The following is a 21,301-nucleotide window of genomic DNA, read 5'->3' as shown; positions in this document are numbered from 1 at the left end:
TATTTATTTGTAAAATTTTATAACAGAAAGAAAAAAAAATGCAGGGGGTATTTTCAAAAGTTTTGGTCTTTTTTAATTTATTTATTAAGAGAGCTCTATTTGTGTGAAAAAAATATTAAAAATGTAATTTGGGTACAGTGTTTGTCATCCACAGCGCTGCAAGCTGAAAATTGCCCTGGACAGGAAGGGGATAGAAGTGCCTGGTATTGAAGAGGTTAAATAAAAGACCCGTATTGGGGAATCGCAAAGCAGCCAAACTATTTCCATTATTATTATGAATGGATTTGCTTACCGAAGTTTACAGCTGCATTATCCCCATGTCTCAGAATGGATCATTAACTAAAGTGTAAAGATATTTTCTTTCTTCAGCTAATTGCTTTAATTGAGTTTAGCAAACCTACCATTTATTTTGGTAACGGGGGATTTTGTGTCAAACTGTGAGATCATTGTTGTAAACTCCTCTGGCAATTGCTCCTAAAAATAAAAAAAAGGACATCGTCTTTTATCACAAAGTGCATGGGGCAGATGATCAACAGTAATGTGCACTTTTTTTTTTGGTTCGCTTTTTTGTGTTATTTTTTTTTAGCGCTCCGCACCATGGGCTCAAAAAAAAAGAAATAGACATTTAAAAAATTCCAAATATACTTCAAAGTACCTACCTGTGGAGTCAGTTTTAAAAATGTGTGATGAGGTGAGGCATTGGATAGGACCAACCTGCTGTGCACTTCTGTTCCATCTTGTAGAACAACGCCATAAGCTTTTCCATTGTTATCCACTAAGATCTTCTCTACTACCTTCCAAAATTAGAAAAAGTTCATAAAGTCAATGAAAAGCCTTCATCTTTTCTTACTTCTACAGGCTGACACGGTTGGAGCTGACCTTTGGTTTAGCGCTATAGCCTCCCATTAACCACTTTACCACTAGAGCATTTTGCTGTCTTACGTCTGGGCCACTTTTTGCGATTCGGCACTGTGCGACTTTAACCGACAATTGCGCGGTCGTGCGACGCCATACCCAAACGAAATTGACGTCCTTTTTTTCCCACAAACAGAGCTTTCTTTTGGTGGTATTTGATCACCTGTGCGATTTTTACTTTTTGAACTATAAACAAAAAAAGAGCGTAAATTTTGAAAAAACAACAATATTTTTCACATTTTTTTATATGAAATTCCCCTAAAAAAAAATGTAAAAATCAAAATTTTTTTAAATTTTTGGCCAATTTGTTTTCTGCTACCTATGTTTGGTAAAAAAATTCACAATAAGCGTATTTTGATTGGTTTGCGCAAAAGTTATTGCGTTTACTAACAAAGGGAAAGATTTCTGTCATTTTTGGTGTTTTTTTTTTAACGAGTAATGGCGGCGATCTGCGATTTTTTTTTGCGGGACTGCGACATTGCGGCGGACAGATCGGACCCTTGACTGACATTTTTTACACTTTTGGGGGTACCAGTGACATTACTGCAGTAATCAGTGCTATATATATGCACTGTTACTGTAAAAATGACACTGGCAGGGAAGGGGTTAATTTTATTGGAGAGGGAGGGGTTAATGTATGCCTGGTGCTTACTGACGTGTGGGGGGGGGGAGGTGACTGTGTGAGCCAGGGACAGATCGGAGTGTTCAGCTATGCTGAACACTCCGATCTGTCACTCCCTGTCACTTGGGAGATCTGCCCGCTTGTGTTTACACAGGCGGGCGGATCTCCACACTAGATCCCCGACGATCGGGGAAGAGCAGAGGCGATCGCCACTGCTCCTCCCCTGGCCCGACTCCCGCTGTGACTGAATACAGCGGGAGCGAGCCTCCGGCGGCGCGCGAGCACCGCCCACAAGGGGGAGTGTCTGACGACGTAGGTCTACGTCGTCAGACGATAACGAGCCACTTTGCCGCAGTAGTACTACGGTACTCAGTGGCAAAGTGGTTAAAGAAATGCACGCTGCAGCACTTAATTATAAATGCATCTTCACTTAAAGTTGTACTCCCCTGCAAAATCCCCCAAATATTTATTGATCCTGCCAGTGAAGTCCACCTAATGCAGCTTCCTGTGATGGGGTGACAACAATGCTGCATTGCCCCTGAATTTGGAGCAGAGTTGTCACTCATGTAGGCTGTGCCTGCTTCCATGGTCACTGCTGATTTACAACTGTAGCTTGTCCACACCCAGCCCCACCCATTATTTTCTAGATGGACAGCAGTGCTACTAAAACCCTCCCACTGTGAGCTGCAGTGTCTGGGTGGGGGAGCATGTGAGACACAAAGGTGAAAAATGTTTTTCCTTTACTTTATGAGTTTTTTACATCACTTAGTAACTGGATTCTGGACTTGTTCAGATCGTCATACAGGAGAACATAGTTTTATTTTAGGGATAATACATTTAGTTGCATCTCGGACTTTCAGTGAATTATTGTGGACAGTGACAGTGAGATGGTTTTCCAGTTAACATTATCCAAGTAAAATGATCACTACAAAGAATGGCAGATTTGGGAAGAGTGATTGTATCTCTGTGTTTTCATAATGATAAAATGGCTTTATTGATACAGAGAACAGATCAATATCTGTATTTATAATATCATAAAGTGGGCACAAAGATCTTTTATAAAATCCCTCTCTTACTTTGTCCTAGTAGTGTTAAGCCTCGTACACATGCGTCGATAGTTGGCCGTGAATTTTCGGCCAACGTCCGATCAGCTAATTTTTGGCTTGTTAGTATGATGCTTTCGACAACCAACTCCGACTTTTTGGCCGAATAAAATCTGGTGTGCATGCTATAAATTTTTTGTTGGCCGTCAACACAACAGCCGATTTTCCGTCAGTCAGTACAGATTTCGGCAGACAAAAATCTGATGAGCAAGACTGGGCATTCTCAGAGAAGAAAAAACACACGGAAAGTAAACCAACACATGACATCACTTCTGAAGTAGAATTTTGTTGGCCGAGAAAATTTGTGTGCAGTCTAGGCACATTCCAACCAACAAAACACAACTTGGACAAAAGACAGCAGATCAGTCGGCCGATAATCGTTGCGTGTGTACGAGGCATTAGGCTAGTCATAGATGGATCAATCTTTTCCGATCAGCCAATGGATTTCCCCATCCATACAAGCGAGGTGTATGGAGGAATCATCCTCCTTGTGCCATTGTATTCTGACAGTGGGGACTCCTAGCGATTGGCCGCATGTGCTAATTGAATTAAAGTTGTCTAACAGTCTAATCATTAGATCAACGTCTCTTGACTTGAACAGGAAGGGCCATAGATGGATTAAGATTTGGCCAGCCCCTGCTGAACCAGCCCAATTTTGATCCATCTATGGCCAGCTTTAGTAGATTGGTTGCACGTACCTTTTCTGTGTAAATCTCAGCTCCTGCTTCTGTCGCTGCTTTGGCAATTGCATTGGACACCATGCCCATTCCTCCTTCTACATAACCCCACGAGCCTTTCCTTCCTTCTATATCTCCCATGACGTGATGTAATAAAACATAGCTGTCATAGAAGAGGAACAAGCTGAATAAAGTCTTTCCAGAACATTTTTATTCCATCAAACCCTTACCATCGACACCTGAATAATTTTGCAACTATACTAAATACAAATGCAATGGAAAGCAAAAGCCCATCTGTATATGACAATCACTATATACAAAGCAGCTTAAAGCTCTACACTGAGGCTTGTGGTAGGTATCCACCAAAATGGCAGAAGATAGTCATTGGTGGGAACTCACTCTGTGCAATAGACAATTTTGCAAAGGTTGAGGAAAAATGGAGAAGTGACAACAAAAAACATTAAACAAACCAAAATTGCTGCAAAATAATTAATAAACTACACCAGCACTAGCAGCGCTCAAAAGTCTGTGCATCAAAATAGATGTCCAAATGACACGTGAACAAGCATAAGAGTCCACCACGTGACCAATTGTGTTCCAAGGTTGGTAAGACCGCTAAGTTGTCTGGAAGTGATCAGGTTACTCCAAGCTTGTGACACTTTTACCACATCACGTGAGTTCCTCTCCCCTTCTGAAAACAAACTCACCAGATTGGCATAAAATTAAGCCTGGGACAGTATTGGATGATGACTCGGTATCTCACACCTCCATCAATGGATGAATGCTCATAAATGAAAAAATGAAGCACATAGCATAATCCTGTTTGGGTATTTACTCCCCACAATCCCCCTTTTTAAAATACACTAACATGGTAAAAAACATAAATCGCATAAAATAATCACAAGGATGATGAGCGCGCTCGGTCTCTCTCAATGTACTCCAATGCAATCCAGCTAGGTGATTCTCGGGTGATCCCGAAGTCGCTGTCAACCACTCACAGAGGCCGCGTAGTCATACCCAGACGTTTTGCCATAGCGTCTTCTTCAGCAGGCGTTGCCACGCGACCCAACCTCTCCTACTTATACACACTCAGGCCGGAGTGTTAACTCCTTCCACCTGAAGATTATTATGGTGCGCACCTTGGAACAATCATTTGTGGTGCTCAGTATAGAAACCAAGCCGGCAAACCTCTCAGCCACCAACATTGTTATTCAACACCAAGCAACGCATTGCAAAACATATTACAGTATAAAATCAAAATTACTCACACTCAATATACAAAATATATAAAACTCACCATAAAATTGTAAATTTAAATACATTTTGGGAAATAAATATCCAAACATGACTACACGGCCTCTGTGAGTGGATGACAGCAACTTCGGGATCACCTGAGAATCACCTAGCTGGAGTGCATCGGAGTACAGTGAGAGAGACCGAACACGCTCATCATCCTTGTGATTATTTTATGCGATTTATGTTTTTTTACCATGTTAGTGTATTTTAAAAAGGGGGATCGTGGGGAGTAAATATCCAAACAGGATTATGCTAGGTGCTTCATTTTTTCATTTATGAGCATTCATCTATTGATGGAGGTGTGAGATACCGGGTCATCATCCAATACCGTCCAAGGCTTAATTTTTGCCAATCTGGTGAGTTTGTTTTCTGATGGGGAGAGGAACTCACGTGGTGTGGTGAAAGTGTCACAAGCTTGGAGAGTACGACCACCTCAGGGATATTGTCACCCCCCCCCCCCCCCCAGGGACCAGGGTTGGTGAGGTTCTCCTCAATGGGAAGGGCCACACTCATCAATGGACCCATTAAAGAGAAGGGAGTAAGGGGATGTAGGGCAGGACATCGGGTCCAAAATGAGAAGGGAGACCGAATGAGAAGTATTTATAACCTCACAGAAATCCAATTATCGGATAAAGAGATTAACATCTTGAATGCAGGTTTGAAATGTACCATAAAAAAAACCCATCAATAAATTTAATGTGTATATAGATATACATAAATACAAAATAAATATGAATAGGGAAAATAAATATGAAAAAGTACTTTCTAGGGAATGGGACACACACCTTTAACTGAGTGGACACCAGGTCTATAGGAGTGGATAGTGATCTTAAAAATAGATCATTATTCAATCCACCCTCAACCTCTAATCATCATATTGAAGTATTAATGAAATTGGTTCTGATGGACCTAGAAAAGATAGCACCTAAAAAGAATATCAACCCTAGACATATTCAAGAAGGTATTGAGATTCTTGAGAAAATAAATAATATTATAATCCGCTCTGTGGATAAAGGGGGTGGTGCTGTCTTATTAGATAAGCAATTCTATAATTCCCAGTTATCTGAGATGTTGGGGGATACCTCTACATATAGTTTACTTTACAAAGATCCCTACTAACAGCTATCAATTGGAACTAATCGAATACGGTTATGCTAAGAGAATCATTACCTAAAAGGAGAAAAGATACACCAAGTTTTAATCATATACCAACCATATATACTTTCCCGAAGGTTCACAAGGAGCCTAATAACCCACCAGCTAAACCGATTGTCAATGGCATAAACATATTGGACTAGGTGGGACTTTATATGAGACCCAAGCTGGCGTCTCCATCCCTATAACAAAACACAAAATGAGGTTGAAGGATTGTAAGAAGTGCATGAAGGTCAGCCAGCCCCCAGTCTGATGTACTCACCCTCCAGTCTTTCACCAACCAAGTAGACCTGTCTCTTGGTACAAAGAACAGGGGTTTAGTTGACACACATTTGCAAACGCATGTGAAAGCTGCAGAGCCACTTCACGGCACCCTGTTATATCTGCAGTCCTACACTCTTAATTTAGTGTCCTCACACTGGAGGCACATGGCCACTAATGGGTGGATGGGGGAACAGGTGAGAGGGAGACAGCCCAACCTCCCCCAACCCATCCTCATCCACAAACTGGCAGTTGTCTCAAAGACTCAGATGATTAGATTATAACCATGGTGCAAACTGGAAAAGATTTTGTGTTTTGTCAATGGCATAGGCTCAGTTACAGCACGAGTGGGAAAATATCTGGATAATTTCCTACAGACCAGCGTTATAAATACTAAAGCGTATTTACGTGATACAAAAAATGTATTACAATTGCAGAAAGATGTCCAACTTCATATTCATGGTGAGATTTATCTTGTGACAGCTGATGTGTCATCACTGTACACGGTGATTCAGCATGAAGGTGCGATGTTAACCCTAAATTGGGTCTTCAGCAAATGTGACGACCTCCCCCATATGCAGAAGAAATTTTTGATGATGGATCTTGAGTTCTGCCTATCACACAATTACTTCTAGTATGATGGTGAGTGCTATACTCAAAAAAAGGGCGTGGCCATGGGGGCTAAATTTGCTCTGGGCCTCGCTAACCTTTTTATGAGTGAGTGGGAGGATAAATTTGTATTCAGACAAAATAGAGATGAGCTTTTATTCTATAAAAGATTCATTGATGATCTATTCTTCATATGGTCTGGATCAGAGTTGACTTTTAAGGCGTTTATGCAGCATTTAAACAACAATCCCAATAATATTAAACTTGATTAGCAGTGGAATGATGAACAGATCAATTATCTTGATGTAACCATTATGAGACAGAATGATGTACTCACTACCAAGGTTCATTTTAAACCCAGGGATTGCAATAGTTACCATCCCATATACAGTGGCCATCACCCTGTATGATTAAGGAACATTCCAAAGGGGCAATTTATGCAGGTCAGGAGGAATTGTACTTCTGACAATGATTTTTTTTACAACAGTCCCAAATTATAAAGAATAGATTTATGGAGAAGGGTTACAGAGCCGATCGTCTCGACGAGCCGATTAGGCTGGTAGGACAAGATTCCCAAGACTTTTGTCTGATGGATAAGGTGCACACAAGAAATTACAAATATGAATGTTTTTTTTTTTAGGAATTTCCATGCTCAATTTAGAGAGGTGGAGAATATTTTTATGAAGTAATGGCCAGTGCTCAGTATGGATATAATTTTAAAGAATACACTTCCTGAGAAACCCATTTTCACTTATAGAAAAGCACCTTCCTTTGAGGGATAGGGTTGTTAAGAAAATCCTTGACCCACAAGGAGGACCTAAGATGTTTTGGGGCAGGGTAGGCTTTTATGCCTACAGAAGATGTAGGGCCTGTTAACAAGTAAATACGCACATCAGAGGTCTTACTAATTTTAGGTCAACCAGTAATGATGGGAATTTGACATCAAAGAATTCATTTCTTGCAATTCCACGCATGTAGTTTACACTTTGGAATGTCCATGCAGACTCATGTATATTGGTTGTACTAAAAGAACTTTAGGTAAACGAGTATTAGAATATATTACTAATATTTGTAAGGGTTTCAAAGATCACAGTGTTTCCTTGCATTTTAAACATAACAGGGATCCCTCTGGTTTGAAGTTCTGGGGGGGGGGGGGCTGATAAGATGCATCCACATTGGAGGGGCTCTAACCCAGTAAGAGAACTATATAAATGAGAAACAAGGTGGATTTATTTACATAGTAGGTGAGGTTGAATAAAGACAATAGTCCATCCAGTTCAACCTGTGTAGGTGTGTGTGGCTGTAATCATCTCACATAGCCCTGAATGTTCTGATCCTTGAGATGTACGTCTAAGAGTTTTTTGAAAGCCACCATACTTCCCGCAGAAACCACCTCTTGTGGTAGAGAATTCCACAATCTTGTAGCCCTAACAGTAAAGCACCCCCACGTTGCCTGAGGGTAAAACGCTTCTCCTCTAATCGCATTGTATGCCCTCGAGTCCTCATGCAATCCCTTCGACTGAACAGCTTTTTTTCTAAGCTGAGATCCCCATTGAGATATTTAAAAATTGCTATCATGTCCCCCCTCAGGCGTCTCTTCTCCAGGGAGAATAAATCAAGCGATTGCAGACGCTGTTCATAATTAAGGTCCTCCAATCCCCTAATTAGTTTAGTTGCCCTTCTCTGAACTCTCTCCAGCTCCAATACATCCCTCCTGAGGACTGGCGACCACAGAATACTTGACTGATACACTAAGCTCTAAGGGAATTAATATAGAACTAGATCTTAATTGCTTCATAACCGACTTTTAAGTGATAAAAGGGAAGATCTGTAGTTATAGGTGTTGAATGTCCAATTCACCATAACTCATTTATTACTAACTATATGATCAGAATATCTATAAATGTTGCTTTAGGTTTACGATGATTTGGGTGTCTTTTTTGGACGAAAATATTTCACCCTAATTGAGTTATTATTAACCATATGATGAGAATATCAATAAAGGATGCTTTAGGATTCATTAAGATTAGATGTCTGTTTTGAGTATCATTTTATTTATCTTCCGAGATTTAATATTGTATTTTACAATATTAAATTTACAATTTTATGATGAGTTTTATATATTTTGTATATTGAGAGTGAGGAATTTTGAATGTACACTGTAATATGTTTTGTGATGCGCTGCTTGGTGTTGAATAACAATGTCGGTGGCTGAGAGGTTTGCCGACTTGGTTTCTATACCGAGCACCATGGATGATTGTTCCAAGATGCGCACCATAATAATCTTCAGGCGGAAGGAGTTAACACTGCGGCCTGAGTGTGTATAAGTAGGAGAGGTCAGGTCGCGTGGCCACGCCCGCTTAAGGAGATGTATAGACGAAACCTATCCGGGGCGTGACTACGCAGCCTCTGAGTGGATGACAGCGACTTCGGGATCACCCGGGAATCACCTAGCTCAAGTACATTGGAGTACGGTGAGAGAGACCGAACACTCTGATCATCCTTGTGATTATTTTATGCAATTTATGTTTTTTACAATGTCAGTGTATTTTCAAAAGGGGGATCTTGGGGAATAAATATCCAAACAGGATTACACCATGTGCTTCATTTTTTCATTTATGAGCATTCATCTATTGATGGAGGTGTGAGATACCGGGTCATCATCCAATACTATCCAAGGCTTAATTTTATGCCAATTTGGTGAGTTTGTTTTCTGAAGGGGAGAGGAACTCATGTGGTGTGGTGAAAGTGTCACAAGCTTGGAGTAAAGTGATCACTTCCAGACAACTTAGCGGTGTGACCAACCTTTGAACACTATTGGTCACGCGGTGGACTCCTATGCTAATTGTTCACGTGCATTTGGACGTCTATTTAGATCCACAGACTTTTGAGTGCTGCTAGTGCTGGCGTAATTTATTGATTATTTTGCAGGAACTTTGGTTTGTTTAATATGTTTTTTGTTGTCACTTCACCATTTTTTGTTTAATATTGATTGTTTGATAGTGGCAGCTGATGTCTAAATTACCATTTTGGATTCCTATTACAATTTAGATATTTACCTAATTGTGTGGCGCTGGGTGTGGTTAAACAGTTTAACTGTCTCACCATTTATTTTCAACAAAAAAAAAACATATGCCTGCTTTTTCAACTATACAGTTCAGGGAGAAATTAAATAAGAGCAATCATGGAAATGCATCCAATCTGGTTTCACATTTCATTTTATGCAAAGATTGAGGTATTTGAGTCATATTTGGGGTAAACCTCCTTCTACGGTCCAAGCAGCAGTGATAGACAAGGCATTAGCATAAATGTTAAAAATGACTGTGACAGGAGTCACTTTGGTTGGGGGGGTCCATGGAACCCAGCTTACTTTAGAGAGGTTGGGAAATCCCTGTCTCAGCTTCCCAGGTCTCTCTTATGTGTACGTCACCCTGTGTCTATTAGTGGCAGATGGTGACTGAGAAAATGATGGACAACTACTTAATGGACACTGAGAATATGGTTTGGATTACTTCAAATGGGACAGTAATATTTATCAACAATATCCCTCAAGAAATCTATGATACATTCATTCCACTGTATCAGAATGATGGAACATTGTGTAGGAGCTTTGCCTAATAGACTATTGTAGGTTGCAGCCGGACAGCCTGCTACTGAGGTCTCCTGCTATTGTATGTTTAATAAGATGTTCTGTGTTTATACTTCGGATAATGTGTAATGTACTTTGTATTAGCCTTGTTGATGGCAGTCTGGTCATCCAGGCTGGTTTAAGCGCTGAGTTAATTAGCATGTTAATTATAGCATTGTATGGGTGTGGATTCCCATTCACCTGTTTCTGTCCAGAGGGCTAGTTAATTAGCTCAGGTTAATTATGTTTCTGTACACAATTTCATCTGCATAGGATAATGTAATCAGGCTCACCTGACCTGGTAGGGTATATATTCTGTGTGAGTTTGTTCAATAAAGAGTTCCAGAACTCATACAAGCTATTGTCGGCTAGACTTGTATGTAGGGCGGCCATAATATCTGATATCTATGTTTAATACTGGAAAAAGCAGTACACTGACAGAAGCACACAAGCACACTGTGGGTCGGTTCCGTTACAATGACAATCACTGAGAAAAATGAATGTGAGAAAGTTAGTCAGATAAGAAGATAATAATAAGTGTGAGCTATGGAATGGGTGGGGGGGGGGGGGGTTATTAAGTCCATTTTAGGGTCAAAGAAAATTATAATTCATAGTCCAAAGGTTTTCCTTTCTGGAGTATTTTCAAAATTCCCTTTTAAGAACCAAACCATTCATGTCCTCCATAGAACAGTCTGATTTCTGATCTCTTGAAGACTACTTTTGTGGTTGACACATTTTATGGATTGACGTGGCTATACAAGTTGCTGCGTTTGTTGTTGTGTGGTTGGGTTGCGATGTTCTTGGTTGTAAGGAATGATGTCCCAAAGGTAGGCACTGGGCAGTAATTTTCTTCTTTATGTTCAGTCATGATGAGTCTATGAAGATTAATTTTTTTTTGTCTCATCAATGTACCATTCCTGTTTGCACTTGTTCCATAGAATGAGGTACACCACATTACTGGAGGTACAGCTGTATCATCCTGTTATACTGTAGGTTCATTTTGTCTGTCTGACCTTTTAATGGATTGATATGGCTCTTCAGTTTGCATTAACGATATTTTCATTATGGGAACAGAAGAGGATGGAAAGAAAAGGAAAAAAATCACACATTGCTTAAAGTAGAACTTTAAGCAAAACGTGTTTTTTTCATTTTGGAAGGAGTAAGGGAGAGGTATAATCCCTGTCAGATTTTTTTTTTTTGCCATCTGTGTCCCATTGGGGAGATTTCCCTTCACTTTCTGTCCCATAGCCAAACAGTAAGTGAGAGAAAATCCCTGCACATTAGGGGAATCTCTTGAGGACCCCAAGGTCACCAGCACCAGTGTCCCAATTGGAAGATTTCCCCTCCATTACTTTCCTAAATACAACCCAAAATATGTGATTTTCTTTTACGTTCCCTTTTAGTGTTAATGGTAAACAGGAAAAATAGAGAGAAGGAATTTCCTTACCTTAATGGGAGCACAGACAGCAATAAGAATTGACAGGGGGTCTAATCCCCCACCACACTATCCAAAACGGAAAAAAAAATTGCCTTTAATTCTACTTTAACCACCTCGCGCCCACCATATAGTAATATTATGGGCGCAAGGTGGCTCTTTTGTTCTGGGACAATGTCATATGACGTTGCCCCACTCTCGCCGCGCTTGTGGGACCAGGGGGTGCGCAGTGCGGCAATCGGCGGTGCACTGTGTCCCAGGGACACAGTGCATCCCTGATCTTGGTAAAGAGCCAATGATGAGGCTCTTTACTCATATAATCAGCGTGTCCAATCACAGCTGATCACATGTAAACAAGGAAATGCCAGTTATTGGCTTTCCACTCCTCACACTGACAGCGTGTGAGGAGAGGAGAGCCGATCGGTGGCATTTCCTCACAGGGGAGACCTGCACAGATAATCAGTGCCCTGATTATCAGTGCAGCCCCAACAGTGCCCATCAGTGATTCCAGTCAGTGCTCAGCAGTGATGCCAATTAGTATCAATCAGTGATGCCAGTCAGTGCTGGCTTTCAGTACCACCCATCACTTCCCATCAGTGCCGCCAATCAGTGCCCCCCATCAGTGCCGCCTATTAGTGCCCATCAGTGGCGCCTATCAGTGCCCATCAGTGCCACCTATCAGTGCTCATTAGTGCCATCTATCAGTGCCATCTATCAGTACCCATCAGTGCTTCATAATAGTGCCACCTCATTAGTGCCCATCAGTGCCGCCTAATCAGTGCAGCTTATCAGAGCAACCTAATCGGTGCATATCAGTGAAGGGGAAAAATTACTTATTTAAAACATTTTCTAACAGAAACTTATTTAAAAAAATGTTTCTTTTTGGTCTCTTTTCATTTTTTAGCAAAAAATAAAAAACCCAGTGATGGGTTACCACTCAAATAAAGAACAAACTCTCATTTGGGTACAGCATTGCTTGACCAGGCAATTGCAATTCAAAGTGCAAAAGCGCTGAACGCTGAGATTGGCCTAGGCAGGAAGGGAGTGAAAGTGCCCGGTATTGTAGTGATTAATACAATTTAGCCTTCATTCAAACTATAAATGGGACCATTCAAGAACACATGTGGACTTCCTAGACACCACAGTATCAATTAGGGATGAAAAAATGCAATCCCAATGCATGAAACCCATTGACTGATACAACGATCTCCACAGTTCAAGCTTCTAACCCCAATACACCAAACTTGTCATCCTATGTGGCCAGGCCACAAGATACCACATCATATGTTCTGACCCAGAAGACAGAAAAACATCTAAGATTAATAGTGGAATCCTTCAATAAGAAAGATTACAGCAACAAAAAATATCAATACAACCATAACCACAGCCTTGGAAGCACAAAAAATAAAAATGTCCTACAATACAAAGAGAAAAAAAACAAATATCTGTGTACCTGTAGTAACCACATACAATTCAGCCCTAGCCGGGAGGAGAAGAATAATCAGAGAGCTGGAACTTATTGTAGCAGAGGATGAAACCATGGAAAAAATATACTAACAATCCCCAATGGTGGTCTACAGGCAACCACCCAACCTCAGACATCGATCTGGAAACTTTATTCTGATTACAGGGACCCAAAACCATGCAACAACAAACTCTGCAAATTGTGCCACACACACAAAAAGTAACCTTCAATATTGCAGGATTGGAAACCAGATCATTCTATGGAAGACATGACTGTTTTGGTTCTTAAAGAGAATTTAAAAAGTACTCAGGAAAGGAAAACCTTCGAATGATAATTCTGTTTGACCCAAAGGATAATAGAATGTGGACCTTAATTTTGAAATTACCATTCTCACCTCTGTGCCCAAATCACCAGCCAGTTCATAGCTCTTCTCTTTATCTCCTTATCAGACTAAGGCCAGCCATAGATGGTTTGAATCTTGGCTGGTTCTGCAGGAACTGGCCGACATTCGAATTCTGTATGGGCAGGCTGAATGTACCAAGTTAATCGATTGTTCAACTTGGGTACAACCAGCCTGCCGGATTCACTTGCAGTTATCACTAGATGCTGCTATAGCCGCTAGCAATAATCACTGTCTTCCTCCGGCAGGGACGGCTTTACCTGCCTTCATTGGAATCCCACCGGAAGAATATAATGTCTCAGCAGGAGGCATTCCCCTGTCTATGTTGGTGGCGGAATTTTCTTTCCTGCAAACCTTTTCCTGAAATTTGCACCGTCTATGACATGCCTAAAGCCGGCCATAGTTGAAGCGATTTTCTTTACTGCAACCACTGTGTTGATAAGGGGCATCCCTCCTGCAGAGCCATTGTGTTCTCCCAGTGAGGAAGAGGGGGGGGGGGAAGCCGTCCCCACCAGGAGAATACAGTGATTACTGCTAGAGGCTGTAACAGCCGCTAGCAATGACCGCCTGTAAAATCCTACAGGCTGGTTGTACCCAAGTTGATTGATCGATCAACTTAGGCACGTTCAGCCTGCTCATACATGGTTCTAATCCCGGCTGGTCCCTGCTGAATTGGCCAAGATTTGAATCTACTCTGGCCGGCTTAATCTTCTTTCTGTAACTATTGATTTGAAAATTGACTGAATGTTCCTAAAATGAAATGTTTCAAATGAAATTCTTCTAGCGTATGGCCAGCTTCCGTACAATGTGCTGTGTTTTCAGAGATTGTTGTTCTTAACATTTTGCTAATGTCAGTACCACTTGGGCCTTAGAAGAAGGGGATACACCCTAAAGGTTGTGCGGAAAGTTTACTTGTTAGTGCAAATAATATTGTATTATGTGCAGTGCTCAACTATGGAAAAATTAAATAAAATAATCCTGAATACTGTGGCCAAAAATATGCACTCCTTTAACCACTTGCCGACCGCCGCAAGTAGATATACTGCGGCGGTCAGCCCCTCACAGGCAAAGTGACGTACCGGTACGTCACCAGCCTGTGAGGCTCTGGGAAGCGAGCGCGCGCCGCCGGAGGCGCGCTCCCGCGCGGTCACGGACCCCCCCGCGCGTGTGACCGGCGGACCCGATGTCCGCCGGTCACTCGGTGATCGTCGGGGAAAAGGGAGAAAGGCAGGCGGCTAATGTAAACAAGCCGCCTGTCATTCTCCCCTGTGTAGAAACAATGATCATACGGTTCTACTATGTAGGACCGTTGATCATTGTTCCTACACTTCAAGCCACAGCCAATCACAGTAAGAATCACGCCCCTAGGGACACACACAGCCCCTCCCTCTCAAATAAAGTTAACCCCTTCACTACCAGTGTATTTTTACAGTAACAGTGCATATATATAGCACTGATTACTGTAGAAATGTCACTGGTAATCCCAAAAGTGTCAAAAATGTCAGTCAAGGGTCCAATCTGTCCGCCACAATGTCGCAGTCCCGCAAAAAAAATTGCAGATCGCCGCCATTACGCGTTAAAAAAAAAACAACAAAAATGACAGAAATCTTTCCCTTTGTTAGTAAACGCGATAACTTTTGCGCAAACCAATCAAAATACGCTTTTTGCGATTTTTTTTACCAAACATATGTAGCATAAAACAAATTGGCCGAAAATGTTAAAAAATTTAGATTTTTGCATTTTTTTGGGGGGGAATTTCATATTAAAAAATGTGAAAAATATTGTTATTTTTGCAAAATTGACGCTCTTTTTTTGTTTATAGCGCATGATCAAAAAATCGCACAGGTGATCAAATACCACCAAAAGAAAGCTCTGTTTGTGGGATAAAAAAGGACGTCAAATTAGTTTAGGTACAGCATCGCACGACCGCGCAATTGTCCGTTAAAGTCACGCAGTGCCGAATCGCAAAATACCCCCTGGTCAGGAAGGGGGTAAAATCTTCCGGGGGTTAAGTGGTTAAGTGAAGTAGCCACTTGGTGTGTAATATTCTAAATCTAGACAGATAATCCACAGTCATTACTGCTGAGATCTACAGATAAGAGCCAATCAGCCAATCAGACAGTGAAGTTTAGATAAACAATAAAACCATACCCACTTCCAGGTGTAGATGGACCGACCATTGCACCAATAACTGCATCCACAGCCAGAGTACCTTTCAAAGGTTCAGACTCAAACCACCGATCCAGGACCTGGAAGACAAGTCACATCATGCTGCATGTTATTTTAGGAGAATTGGGTAATCCTGAAATAGGATGATCACTGGTACATTATCTAGGATGAGCTGTTTCTGTTCTGAAATGAAAATGTCTCTTCTTTACTGTTTCCCTAAAAAGCAAACACTTCCTAAGTGAAAAATATAGGACAGTACAGCGCTAACCCCCAGTGTGAATAATGCATAAATTCACATATATCATGAGAAATTAAAGTGGAAGTAAAGTTCCACACATTACTTTTAAGTATAGGTAAGCCGATATTTACATTACATGGAGCCAGTGACGTCATTGGCGCATGCGCCCAGAAAGAACGGCCAGCCGTGCTGTTCTTTCTAAGCCCTGTGCCGTAATCGGCGGGTCCCACGGGCATGCCAGTCACAGAGCCGGAGTCCCCGAACCCTGAAGCAAGATGGGTGAAGGTGGGAGCCCACTGCAGCTCTTGAATCTCGGCGTGGGAGGGCTTAGTTTTAAAGCATTTGTGAAGTCTCGTTTTCTTTCATACAAAAATAATAAATAAATGTTTTACTTACCTGCTCAATACAATGGATTTGCAAAGAGAAGCCCGGATCCTCCTCTTCTCGCGTCCCTGTTCTGTGATCCTAGCCCCTCCCTCCTGTTCAGTGCCCCCACAGCAAGCGGCTTGCTATGGGGGCATCTGAGCCAAATCACAGCTTCTTGTGTCCATTCAGACACAGGGAGCCCGGCCCCGCCCCCTTTCTCCCCTGATTGGCTGGCTAGCTGACTTTGATTGACAGCAGCAGGAGCCAATGGCGCCGCTGCGGTGTCTGAACGAATCAGGAAGGAGAATCTTGGTCAGCTGGGACACTCGCGGACATTGCTGGACAGAAAAGGACCTCAGGTAAGTATTAGGGGTTACTGGGTAGGCTGCTGCACACAGAAGGCTTTTTATCTTAACCGCTTGCCGACTGCTCACAGTATATTTACTGCGGCAGTCAGCCCCTCACAGGCAGAGTGACGTAGGTCTACGTCGCTCGCCTGTGAGGCTCTGGGGAGCGAGCGTGCGCCCGCGGAGGCGCACTCCCGCTCCCGCGCGGTCACGGACCCCCCCGCGCGTGTGACAAGCCACCTGTCATTCTCCTCGCTGTAAAGACACTGATCACTCGGATCTAGTATGTAGATCCGTTGATCAGTGTGCTTACAGCTCAAGCCACAGCCAATCACAGTAGAAAGCACGCCCCTAGGGATACACACAGCCCCTCCCTCCCAAATAAAGTTAACCCCTTCACTACCAGTGTATTTTTACAGTAACAGTGCATATGTATAGCACTGATTACTGTAGAAATGTCACTGGTAACCCCAAAAGTGTCAAAAATGTCAGTCAAGGGTCCGATCTGTCCGCCGCAATGTCGCAGTACCGCAAACAAAAAATCGCAGATCGCCGCCATTACGCGTTAAAAAAAAAAAACAACAATAATGACAAAAATCTTTCCCTTAGTTAGTAAACGCAATAACTTTTGCACAAACCAATCAAAATACGCTTATTGTGATTTTTTTACCAAACATATGTAGCAGAAAACAAATTGGCCAAAAATGTTAAAAAATTTTGATTTTTACATTTTTTTTCTGGAATTTAATATAAAAAAATTTGAAAAATATTGTTATTTTTGCAAAATTGGCGCTCTTTTTTTGTTTATAGCGCAAAAAGTAAAAATCGCACAGGTGATCAAATACCACCAAAAGAAAGCTCTGTTTGTGGGAAAAAAAGGACGTCAAATTTGTTTAGGTACAGCGTCGCACGACCGCGCAATTGTCCGTTAAAGTCACGCAGTGCCGAATCGAAAAATACCCCCTGGTCGTTTAGCAGGAAAATCCTCCGGGGCTTAAGTGGTTAATGCACAGACTGCATTAAGATGAAAAACCTTCTGCCTTTACAACTCCTTTAAGGTAAGTTTAACATATTGCGCTAGTATGCGAATACACCATTCATTATCTGCCCTAAAAGTTCTCTCTCTTCTTGTATGCTCTTGTTCAGGGATGTGGCAGGAAGTCCATTGGACACCCATATACTGAGCTTTTTATCCCCTTTCTGCCTTTTACTCCAAAAGTAATAGCACGCTCTTACCCACAGTCATCTTCTGATGAAAACACCTTCTCTGGGTGGACCCCATTGGAATATATCACTTCCTGCCCATGAGGATGCAGAGGAAAAGATCTGGAGTGCTTAGGTTAATTCTGGAAACATCAGTTTAAAATTATTTCTGACTGCATCTGCCACCATCCATTGTTCCCTCTGCCTGTGACAAGCCAGAACCCTGAGCCTCCTCATGAGAGGACTCATCCAAAGAAGACTACCTACCTTCACAAGGATCCTCTCCTCCTCATCTTTGTACAACGAATGTAACTCTAACACCCCATTCTCCCACAGCTGGAGAAGAGGAGAAGGAGGCTTCCCACATTTGCACCCAAGGCATTCCAAATCACAAAGAACTCCTGAAAGCTGTTCATGACACCCAGAAATGGCTGCCAAAAATTATTTCCTAGACACAAAGGAACTATAGGTATGTGCCCGTGAACGAGTAAAAAAAAAAAAAAAAACAGATAAAAGGCAGGAATTCTGAACGAATCTGACCTTTAGGAGTGCCATTGCAGAGTGGACTGTGCAAGGGGTCCCTCCTATCTGAAAATGGGTTTTGGCATCCCACCCCACCGTACAGAAACCTCTCTGCCTGTAATTCATCATGGCTTGCTAAGGGCTGCAGGCCTATCATGGCAGGAATGAGAGCAATCACCAAGCTGAGAGGAGTGTCTGCCAAAGACCAAAACACCTGTTGGCAAGCAACCATACTGGGAATTGTCCCAATACTTGTGGAATACCACTTGCAACTATAGCCAGTAGTTCCACCAGTGCCACTGGTCGGGATACAATGCGCCCAAAACAGAAGCAGAAGAAGCCCAGGATGTGCTGGCAGGTTTGCTTCTACAGCCCCAGTAAAATGGGATTTTTGACTTACCATAAAATCCATTTCGCTGATGTTCATTGACGGAAACAGCTCCTGATCTTCTTAAACATTAGGATATACTACCCCCTACAGGACTCCACAGTAAGTCTTGATTAGCCATGGTGCACCCACCAGGATGCCCAGTAATAGTTCTACAGCCCCGGATACATTAAGTACTGTACATGACACCACTTGATTCTAAATGTCCCACCCCAGATCCAGCTCAGATCCAGGTTACCAATTGGTACAGCTTCAGCAGAAATAGTATAAAAAGTTAAAAATATAAAGTTGGTAGTAGCCAGGGCAAAATGGGCAAATGCTGCATTATGAAGCTCTCGAAGACCAACCGGGGCAAGATAAGAAATACATCCAAGAAGAGTTCCATATCTCCGGCTGGTGAAGGTAAATCTGCACAATCTGTCCAATACAATGTTCCGCAGATGCACCACTGTTCTGGGGACTTCCTGGCTGCATAATCCTAATGGATATTCCTAGCCAGTCAAAGAGTTTCAGGACCCAGCTCTCCTCTATGCTCTGACTGAGAAGCAGACAAAATCCCTGGTCTCCTCCATGGGCCATAGTCAGTGGGTAGAAGGCTATCCTATAGTTCCCTCCAAAAGCTCCTGTCCCAGATGGGTCAGTCACAACTGAGTACTGTACCTCTGCGCCTCAGGTCTTATCAAGATAAAGCATTTTCTCCTCTTCTTAGAGGAGAACCAGAATGCGTGCACAAGGCAACAGGCAAACACGCACAGGAAAGAAGCTTCTAGAGACTTCACAGGCACATCCATCATAACATTCCTTTAAAACTGAGAATGAGCTGTGCTGGGGGGTTATGCCTGTGCAGGGAAGCCTGACAACTTTTGGCCAGTGTCGGAGACAAAAAAATCCAATATTCATAAAAATTAAGATGCCCTGTGACATATGATAATAAATAGTAGTTGTGTACAGTGCAGTTATGTGGTTTCTTTAGCTCCCTGTAGTGACCTCCATGTACATTAACTCTATGATGACTTTATGCTCAATGTATATTTGAAATCCTAAACAGAATACAACAAGCATCTGTTCTTGTTGGCCATGGCGGGGATTGGTTTCCTTCCTATCACACTACAATGACACAAGTGACCTTCTCACAAACCCAAAGTTTCTTGTTTGCAAAACTTTACAACAAAATAAGTTGGTTACCTTGGATATAGGACCAGTTAGAACTTCGTAATACTTAGGAAACTGACTCCCCAATGTAATTCCTGGCATGCCAAGATAGAAGAAGGAGAAGCATCAAGGTTACCAATAAATCTGAATTCATTTCATATATTACCTCTGAAAAGATTTCTCAGAACATGATAAACAATTGCTATTAGTCTGAAAAATCAACAGGTAGTATACCAATCACACCAGGAACTATTTTCCACATCTTATGCCAACTACCATCTGAAGTTAACTAGAAAAAAATACCTACAACATGCCTATAGAAGTATAGAGTAGCACTCACCTGCTTTGATTAAAGGTTGTAGAGATCTAAGTGACTTCACCCTTTGCAATAGTGACCCCTGAGTTATGGCCGCCATGTCTACTGGAGGAGCATCAAGAAGAGGATCTATTGCTGACACCAAGCGATCCATAAAGTCTAGATATTTTGGGTATGCCTATGGAGGAAGAAAAAAAAAGGAAGCAAGCAACCAGTAAGGCTAATATCAAACTCATATATCTTTATTAACAATAACAATAGCTTGTAAACAGTCTTTTGTAGGGACTATGATTTCTTACATAGATATGTGTTAGGAACCTGTCAGGAAGGCTCTGGGAGAGGATGAGTTAAAACTCACAGGCTAATCCCGGCTCCACCCTTCTCATCAAGAAAGAGCACTATTTAAGCTGGATCAGCACACAGGTTCAGTGCTGTCTTGACTTCAGCTCCTGCCGTTGTTCCTGAACCTGTGACCGGTTTACTGCTGATTTCCTGTTGACCTTTTGGCTTGTTCCTGACTCCGCTCGTCTGCTGCCCGTCCTGACCCCGGCTTGTTTGACCATTCTCTCGGATCTCCCTTGTCTGTTTACCTGCCTTCGGACCTTGATCGGTTCTCCCTTGGTGGGGCGACCCTGAGGACCGCGACCTGGTATCCACACGCAGCAAAGCCCATCCTCACCATCAGAGGCTCTGGCGAAAACCGGTGGATACTTAGACTCCACACCTCAGGCTAGCCTGTGTCACTTACCTTGGGGGTTCCCGTCCAAGCTCCGCCCTCTAGCGGACATCGGGGCCTATCTCTGTCGTCAGTTTACCACCAGCACCCTAACAATATGTATGTATATTACGACAGTCAGTGTCATAAGGTCTTAACCTTATGATCTGCAATATAGTCCATGAGACTGACTTATATTATATGAACAATCTGAGCCAATTTGCAAACAGTTCATTTCTTTTAGAAGGGATTTACTCTTGGTTATTTTCCCAGCATTGAGACAATGACAAGCTGCTGAATAGACAAGGTTAGATTATTC

The 21,301-nt window shown here is 42.1% G+C and overlaps 1 protein-coding gene across 2 annotated transcripts in view; it reads right to left on the bottom strand.

Annotated features, from left to right (window-relative positions):
* The window catches only part of LOC309563735 (pyridine nucleotide-disulfide oxidoreductase domain-containing protein 2-like), a gene marked incomplete at its 3' end in the record, with an annotated part of 73,974 nt that overhangs the window by 32,036 nt on the left and 20,637 nt on the right, over positions 1-21,301 (bottom strand). For both annotated transcript variants that reach the window (XM_082268335.1, XM_082268334.1), the window contains exons 6-11: positions 20,292-20,445; positions 19,985-20,046; positions 15,718-15,815; positions 3,339-3,480; positions 660-794; positions 402-474 (exon numbers count right to left, since the gene is read on the bottom strand). In XM_082268335.1, the coding sequence (XP_082124461.1) occupies positions 402-474; positions 660-794; positions 3,339-3,480; positions 15,718-15,815; positions 19,985-20,046; positions 20,292-20,445 (664 nt within the window). The remainder of the gene's footprint in view (positions 1-401; positions 475-659; positions 795-3,338; positions 3,481-15,717; positions 15,816-19,984; positions 20,047-20,291; positions 20,446-21,301) is intronic.

The sequence above is a fragment of the Pelophylax lessonae genome (genome assembly GCF_965119305.1).
Source record: "Pelophylax lessonae genome assembly, chromosome: 9".
NCBI lineage: Eukaryota > Metazoa > Chordata > Amphibia > Anura > Ranidae > Pelophylax > Pelophylax lessonae.
This window is presented reverse-complemented; position numbering and strand designations above follow the sequence as displayed.